The sequence below is a fragment of the Akebia trifoliata genome, chromosome 11 (genome assembly GCF_017979445.1).
Source record: "Akebia trifoliata isolate Shusen 1 chromosome 11, ASM1797944v1, whole genome shotgun sequence".
Lineage (NCBI taxonomy): Eukaryota > Viridiplantae > Streptophyta > Magnoliopsida > Ranunculales > Lardizabalaceae > Akebia > Akebia trifoliata.
In genome coordinates, this window is record NC_141385.1 from 44829217 (window position 1) to 44837421 (window position 8205).

General features: G+C 34.5%; 1 protein-coding gene across 1 annotated transcript; it reads right to left on the reverse strand.

Annotated features, from left to right (window-relative positions):
* Window positions 1–1018: 1018 nt before the first annotated feature.
* Window positions 1019–5554, reverse strand: LOC147391996 (bifunctional TH2 protein, mitochondrial-like). Its single transcript, XM_086459949.1, has 6 exons — window positions 5290–5554; window positions 5082–5190; window positions 3481–3759; window positions 3008–3377; window positions 2651–2908; window positions 1019–1653 (listed from the first exon to the last, which is right to left on the reverse strand). Exons 1-6 carry the CDS (start codon window positions 5502–5504, stop codon window positions 1214–1216), a joined length of 1671 nt encoding a protein of 556 aa, XP_086316075.1. The 5' UTR covers window positions 5505–5554; the 3' UTR covers window positions 1019–1213.
* Window positions 5555–8205: the final 2651 nt, after the last annotated feature.

An 8205-nucleotide genomic window follows, 5' to 3' on the forward strand; every position in this document is an offset into this window, starting at 1 on the left:
AACCCAAGTTGAAATCTTCTATTATATATTCGAATCATTATTGGATTTGTGACTTTTATCAAAGGGAATTTTTAATTTAATTATGACACTCATATAATTCTCTCTTAAGTTGTTTAAATTTGCAATTCTCTTTCATGTTCTCCTCCTTTCCTACTTAAAAAGTAATTTCTTTTATGTTCTTGTAGAAATCTTTGCAACAATACCCATATAATATTTTGCACAAATTTTGGGCATTCAAGTCTTTTGAATTCATAGAGAAAGTAACTGTGAGAGATTCTAGTTTTGAGATAACATTAACCCAAACAACCTTTTTAACTTTTCAACTTTTAAAAGTAAAAGATGAAAAAAGTTCAATCCAAACATGCTCTAACAAAGTTTTACTTTTCTTCTACTTAGAAGTTTTGAAGAACTCTATGTTTAGTCCATTATCTGGTTACCTATAAAAAATGGATCTGTTAGAAAGCTTTCTTCAAGATCTGTTTGGAATTTGGGCACGGAAAATTGCTTTCCTAACATCGTATTTTTGTTGGAAACCAATTTCATGGCCAAAGTGATTTCTCCAGGGGTGGGAAGACTTCTCCAGGGGTGGGAAGATGTTTTCCCACCCCAACCCCCGAAAAATGAAAAATGCCCTCAAAACTGAAAACTAATTCTCTTTTTAACATTTCCATACATCTTCCCACCCCAACCCCCGAAAATGAAAAATGCCCTCAAAAGCTACAACTTATAAACGTGTAGAATAGAGCATCTCCTAGAATTCTCAAAAGCTCACAACTTTTGATCCACATCTTGATTTCCTGAAAAATGGATTTATTAATAGAAAGCACTTGCCCATATCATCCCGTTGAGAACCATTATTTATACATGTTCTGACACACGATTTACATTTCATGACCAATTCAAGTGCCTCACCTTGCTTCTTATCGAACCAACAGACAAAAGAACACAGAGACTTTCATGTACAAGTGAACTTGAGTAAGAACAAACATTTATTAAGATAGAAAATAAGCTTGAGATCATATACAAAAGAATACAAGGACTTTGATGAATGAATTGTAGTACTATCTTCACTTTATTCCACGAGCGTTGACAATGATCTGTGTTCGGAGTTATGACAGTTGAAAGATGAAGAAAATGAGTTTCCAAATACAGAATGTTTAATGTTGTACAACGACATAACTAAAAAACCATGTATCAGCTAAATTTCCAAATTCTAAAATTTGAGAAGATCCATATATTCTTGTGTAGACCGTCCCAAAATGAAGGCATGTATTTCGAACCAACTAGTGACTGTATAGAGAATACCAGATTTCCTGCTCCAATTAAAAGAGCCACCTTGAACATATTCTTGTTGTTTCTTGACCAAACCAGAGAACAACGGAACAAAAGAAACACCAAAATGATTCCCCACTTTCCTGAGGCTTGAGTTAGACCCGATGACAATGCCTACATCAGCTTCAAGCAAGCAAAGCAAGTCACTCACCGAGTCTCCTACGTATACAGATAAGGCCATGCCATCATTCTTCACAATGTTCCTGACAAGTTGAATCTTGTCTATAGGTGTCTCCAGCTTCGTAACTATTTCACCAGTAGATTTGGATTTGTTGCAAGTGAATTCATTCTTGTGTAAACTCAAACGATCTAAACCTCCGGCTGCACAACAAAAGAACTGTGTCATTTGAAAACAGTCACTACATGTTCTCTGCACAACCAAAAAGAGAGAATACACAGATCACATTAACAACCAAAATGAGAAAATACAAAATCATGAAAAAAATAAATAAATAAAGAAAAAGAAAAATAAATAATATATATATATATATATATATCAGCTACTGACCCCCACAAACAAATGAAACCCATCTAAAGGCTAAATCTTAATCAAAGATCTATTAGAACACTGAGACCTCAAGAAAAATGATCAATGAAACACCTTCTATAGTGAGCAAAACCGTCTTGCTTAAAATAGTTTCTTTCTGATGCCACTATAGATATCCAAACAGGTCCTAAATCTCAGAGAAACACAGAAAAGAATTAATCAGATTTAGGCTTAGATCCATAGCTCAGTTGTTTTGAAACATTGCAAAACAACTTCGAGGTCATGGGTTCAAGTCCAGCTTACCTATATAAAAAATAATAATAATAATTAATCAGATTCTAAAATATTATAGCATACTTTACATTTACATAACGCATCAATCTTAACTGAAAACACACACACACATGAATAGCTTGCACTTGGAAAAGCAAGCGTAACTATATATATATATATATATATATATATATATATATATTTTTTTTTTTTTTTTCAATAGGTAATAAAGCGTAACTAAAAATGTTGTGAGAAGCTCGTGAAAAATTCTGTTTCAGGGACAACTGCTAGAACAAAAATAGCACCATGTCTAAATCAGTAAGCTTGAAGGCAACTCACCATTATGGAAACAAAACCATTTAAGATGTCAGTGTTTGGACTTTGAAAGATTGCAATTTTGGGAAAAGCTGTGCTTGTAACCAGAAGTGTAGTGTGGGACAATTGGTGAGAATAAAGAAATAAGAATTTACCTATGTAAATTACAAAGCAAGTATTTACACAAATAGAAAACTCTATACAACCATCTTGGAGCATGAAGCTTTTAAGTAAAAGGCTAACCTGATGAAAAAACGGATCTAACGAAATCTCCACACCAACAATTTGAAAGTATATGGACTTGTGCATTGCTGTTTACAATCTTCTTAAAGAACTCTATACAGCCATCTTGGAGCATGAAACGTTCACCAGCTTCTTGTATATCTTCCTGATTTATACCCTTCAGTATTCCCGACTCAAACAATCTTGAAGTTGATTGTTTCTTAAACTCCAAATGTTGCTCAAGTGCTATGCATAGACCATCATAGTTAAACTCTTCTACTGCAAAACCATTAGGAAGAATAAATACAGGATTTCAATAAGTGATTGCCCATGTCAGAGAAAAAAACTAATGACATCTCTAAACTAAAGCCTTCTTACCTTTCTCACTAGACACTATGCTGTTGATGCATTGCTCGTACTCTTGAGTGTACTGTGTCTTAAGAGCACCCCATCTATCCCCTAGATCTGCTCTTGTTGCTTTACAAATTGTGATCTCCGCTAAAGTGGCAGAGGATTCAGCAGTCGTGCATGTCAAATCAAAATCAGAAAATATGATGAGATGATGCCCCTCAAGGTTACGTGTTCTAGATAGAGGGACTACAGTTTCCCAAGTAATCGTTTGAGCAGAAAAAACATTCATATCAAATATCATAGCTTGATGGTAAATCTTTTCTAGGGCTTCAAACTCTTCCTGCGTCAAAGAGATGCTTAGTTGATCAAGCAAGTTCTCAGTTTGAAGAGTTGCCTCCTGTATTTATTCAGAAAGAAAATTAATGAAAAGTGAGACATTTGAGCTACGAAAATACAAAGAGAAAAAGAAAAACGGATCAATGACTAATAATATGACAAACCTCAAAACTTTCAGAGGAATAATTATCAATCCATTTCTGGCAGAGACGATTTCTTTCACTAGAATCCAGAAGTGCTGAGATGATGAGCTCTTTACTTAAGAAATTATGGAGCTTCAAGCGAGGTGTCATAGTACCTATTTGGTAAGCAGCAACTTTCATCTTTTCAGGAGTTGCAGCAATAAGCTCGTAAGTTCTTGCTAAGAAGAAATCTTTGCATTTCTCCATTACTTCTGAGTTGGAACTCATATGACTCTTGCCCCCCTTATTAAAACTACATTCCTGCAAATTCAATTCTTGTTAGAATACATATAACTGTAAGATTCTCTCTCACACATATGCAAGATGAATGGAGAAAAGGAAAAACATTAAGTTCAATTCTTATGCTTCTATTATCAATGGGCCACCAAGATAATGGCAAAAATTGCGTCATGCCCACTGCTACAGTCCCATGATTAGAGAAACCAATATTAATAAAGCAAAGCTCGATACGAGAGATTAAGCCCAATTGGACCACATGATCAGCTAACATGCTTTGTTTTGGCTCAACTAACTCAGGCAGTTTCAGGCACGTTTTCCGTATGGACATCTGGGTCCATCTAATACTACTTTGAATTCCTTTAATTTTTTCATTAAAGTTTCTATTAATTTCCTTTGCAGTTAATTCATGAAACTCCAACGTAATAAAAATGGGAAAGTAGGTGGAATCTATTTTTGAGAATAATGATTCAAATAGAAGGTGTGAAAGTCTAACCCAAGCACTTTGAGAACAATGATAGAACAATTTTGATGAATGAGCCCCAAGTTCTACTGTAAATGGTTATGAACAGTAATTAATGTTAATTTGATCAGATCACACACACAAAAAAAAAACGATAAAGAAATTAGTGCATGAAAATGTCATTATAGGGACAATACATCAAAGAAATGTAAGAAAACCAAACTGCAAAGAAGCGAACTATACATCTCAGAGGTTCAGAAAACATATATAAAGCAAAACAAAAACTAAATCAAACAAATAAAACACTCAACTACTCCTCGGAGTTTACCATGAAACCCCAATTGAAAACTCGATGATGTTCTTGGACCATTGAAACATCAAGGCTTTAATGTTGATCAAAATACTGTGAGTGGCCTTTTCTTTACCTTCAACACTTTGGCATTTCTTTCCTTAGTAAATGGAAGCAATAGAAAAATAAATCTAAATGGAACTTCTTTAAGAAATATAGATTTATCAATAAATTCTAAAAGAGGCTAATATAATTCAAGAAACAATGAAAAAGAAAAATTGCAATTCTATGATGATCAAGAAGCACAGAATTGAACCATTTAACATAAGCCAATCAAGAAATCTCACAAAAAATATTACGATTACGAAAGAACTAATAGCTAAAATTTATGGATATTAGCTAAGCAATCCAGACGTCCTCACAAAATTCTAAAAGAGGCTAGGAATAATTCAAGAAATAATGAGAAACACAATTTACGATTCTATGATGATCTAAAACACCAAAAAAACAAATCTTAATTTGCGTTTAGATGTTCAAGAACCACTGAATTAAACCAATTACATAACCATTGAGAAATATTGCGAGAAATCTTACAATTATGAAAGAACTTATGTTGCGCATAGTCTTCCTAACAGTTTTCCCCAGTCTTCGAATCGCATATCTGGCATCTATATCATCAATCCATTCTTCCAGCATCTCAAACCTATAGAAAAAAGAGAGAATGAAACCAAACAATTTATGATGAAAATCATCCAAAACCAAGACATATTAGAACTTGAGAGAAAATTTGAGAACAACTCACGCAGTCGGAATAACTTTGATCAAAGAGTAATCTTGGCTGGCGTAATTGCAGAAGGTCTTCAAATCCAAAGTTCCTGAAGCGAAACAAATCATGAAAGGGGTGTACTTGGCGAACGCAGATTCACCTTTGAATTTGTCCCAGAGTCTCATTGAGGTCCCTTGTTCTTTGGGTTCCTGTTCTATAGGATCCATCGCAACTGTAGATTTCGATTCCATGGCTTCTTGTTCCAATCAAGAAATTCTGCAGAGGAGAGAGAGAGAGAGAGTATAATAGCAGAACAAATGTCACAAAGAAATGTTTCGCGCGGAAGTTTGCTTTCTTTCAAACATAAAAATTGTTTAATTTTTCGGTACCCCTCTGATTTTGATAAAAACTATAGATACTCCCTGGATTTTCAAATTGATGAGAATGGGATACCTTTATTGTTTAAGGGTGTGAATGATCACTTGAGAATAGAACATATTTTTCTAACAAATAAGCCAGTTAATAACGATGAGAAGACCTATGTCTTATTTTGATGCAACTACCACAAGAATATTAAAGCCCATGGGCCTAACTCATCCTCACAAAATCGACTTGCAAGGAGAGGGTTACCCCCGATTTATAAATTGCACCTCCCAATAGTACTCAGGTGATGTGGGACTATTCTAACACTCCCCCTCAATGCCAGGGCTGGAGACACTTAGTTCTCCCCCTCCATGCAGGGCTAGAGATACTAACCCTACTTATCCCTAAAGTCACCTACTCTAATATCATGTTAAAACCCATGAACCCAACTTATCCTGACAAAATCGGCTTGCAAGCAGAGGGTAGCCCACACTTTATACATTGAACCTCCCAATAGTATCCAGGTGATGTGGGACTATTCTAACAAGGAGGCCTCTTTGAACAAGTCTACTTTAATGTCAAGTTATATGTAGTGATGCATTGCAATGAGTTCCAAATTAAAATGCAAAATGACCCACTTGTGAGTGCGTGGGACACATGAAAATTGCTATTTACACTAGATGATGCTTGAGATGGTTGAGGGTTATCTCAACATGAGAGGCTCCCTCTCAACTCTTGGATTGAGAGAAATGGAGAGAAGAGAAGAGAAAATAATTGAGTTTTTCCCCATTTCTCTTGTTTGGATTTTTAAGTGGGGGAGAGAAGAGAAAAGAAAAAACAGTGAGTTGTATTTCCCTCCAAAAGGGGAGAGATTTGGAGTGAAATCCTTTTAAAATATTTTATAATTCCAACTCTGCCCTAGATCTCTTTTAAGACAATTTTAAATTCTAAAGCTATCCCAATTTCTCTCCTGTCAATCCAATCGACATTTCCTTTGGTATTCTCACAACTTTAAATTCTAAAGCTATCCCAATTTTAAATTCCAGCTTATTGCTATTCTCACAACTACCCACACCTTCAAAACTAAAGACCAACTCTCCTTTCGACAGTTCCTTTGGTTCAATCAAATGGTAGAATTTGTTTTCCCAAGAATTTGATATTCCCTTGAAAATGAATTTCTTTCAAGCATAAAGATGTAGTCTTGTAGAAGAGAGTATCTCCTAAAATTTTCAAAACTCATAACTTTTGATCCACATCTTGATTTCCCAAAAAAAAAAAAAAAGGATTTATTAGTAGAAAGCACTTGTCGATATCATCCCATTGAGCACCATTATTTATACATGTCCTGGCACATGATTTACATTTCAGATCTTATTGAATCAACAAGAAATGTATACAAAGTTCTTATGAAAGAATAGAGAGAGTCCCATGTACATGTGAACTTGAGAAAGAAGAAACATTTTTCAAGATGAAAAATATGCTTTAGATCATATACAAAAGAATACAAGGAGTCTGATGAATGCATTGTAGTACTTCTTCCCAAATATAGAATGATTAGCACTGTACATCGACATAACTGAAAAACCATTTATCAACCAAAAAATTCAATATTTTGAACAACTAGAAGATCCATATAATCTTGTATAGACCGTCCCGAAATGAAGGCTTGTATTTCGAACCAACTAGTGATTGTGTAGAGAATGCCAGACATCCCATTCCAATTAAAAGAGCCACCTTAAACATATTCTTATTGTTTCTTCACCAACCCAAAGAACAACGGAACAAAAGAAACACCAAAATGATTCCCCACTTTCCTAAGGCTTGAGTTAGATCCGATGACAATGCCTATGTCAGCTTCATGCAAGCAAAGCAAGTCACTCGCACCGAGTCTCCAATGTATACAAATAAGGCCATGCCATCGTTTTTCTCAATGTTCTTGAGAAGTTGAACCTTGTTTGTTGGTGTCTTCAGATCCATAACAATGTCACCAGTACAAATGAATTCTTTGTAAGTGAACTCATTGCTTTTAATAAGCCATTTTAGAACAACCACTATTTTTTCTATTTTTGTGAGTAAATGATCATATTAACAATTAAAAAAAGAGAATGCAAAGATCAAAAGATGAAAAATAAACGCATACTTACCCATTCCCACAAACAAATGAAACACATATGAAGGCTAAATCCCGAGACCTCTAGAAAAATGATCACTGAAACACCTTTTATAGTGAGAAAAACCATTTTGCTTAAGAATGTTTTTTTTATTCAGATTTATACATTAGGTCCAACAAGAACAATGTCATAAAGAAAGATTTCGCCGAAAATTGTTTGCTTTCTTTCAAACATAAAAGCTTTGTAATTTTGAGGTACCCCTCTAGTTTTGGTAAAAACTAGATATATTCCGTGGGTTTTCAAATTGATGAGAATGGGACATTTATTGACTTTGGTCTTCTATGAGAGTCTAATAAAATGACCAAAATAGAGTCATTTTACGTGTCAATTCATATCCAATTACCTAATAAGTTGGTTTTGTATCATGCTGGACCTAATCATTTTTTGGTTGGTTAGCCATCTTATGAACCCATGAAGT

Excerpts from the sequence above, each read along its gene's own strand:
- LOC147391996 (XM_086459949.1), bottom strand. The coding sequence starts at position 5,504 with ATGGAATCGAAATCTACAGTTGCGATGGATCCTATAGAACAGGAACCC. Across the intron at positions 5,191-5,289 it reads ATCAAAGTTATTCCGACTGC|GTTTGAGATGCTGGAAGAAT; the intron begins GTGAGTTGTTCT and ends TTTTTTCTATAG. Across the intron at positions 3,378-3,480 it reads ATTCCTCTGAAAGTTTTGAG|GAGGCAACTCTTCAAACTGA; the intron begins GTTTGTCATATT and ends GAATAAATACAG.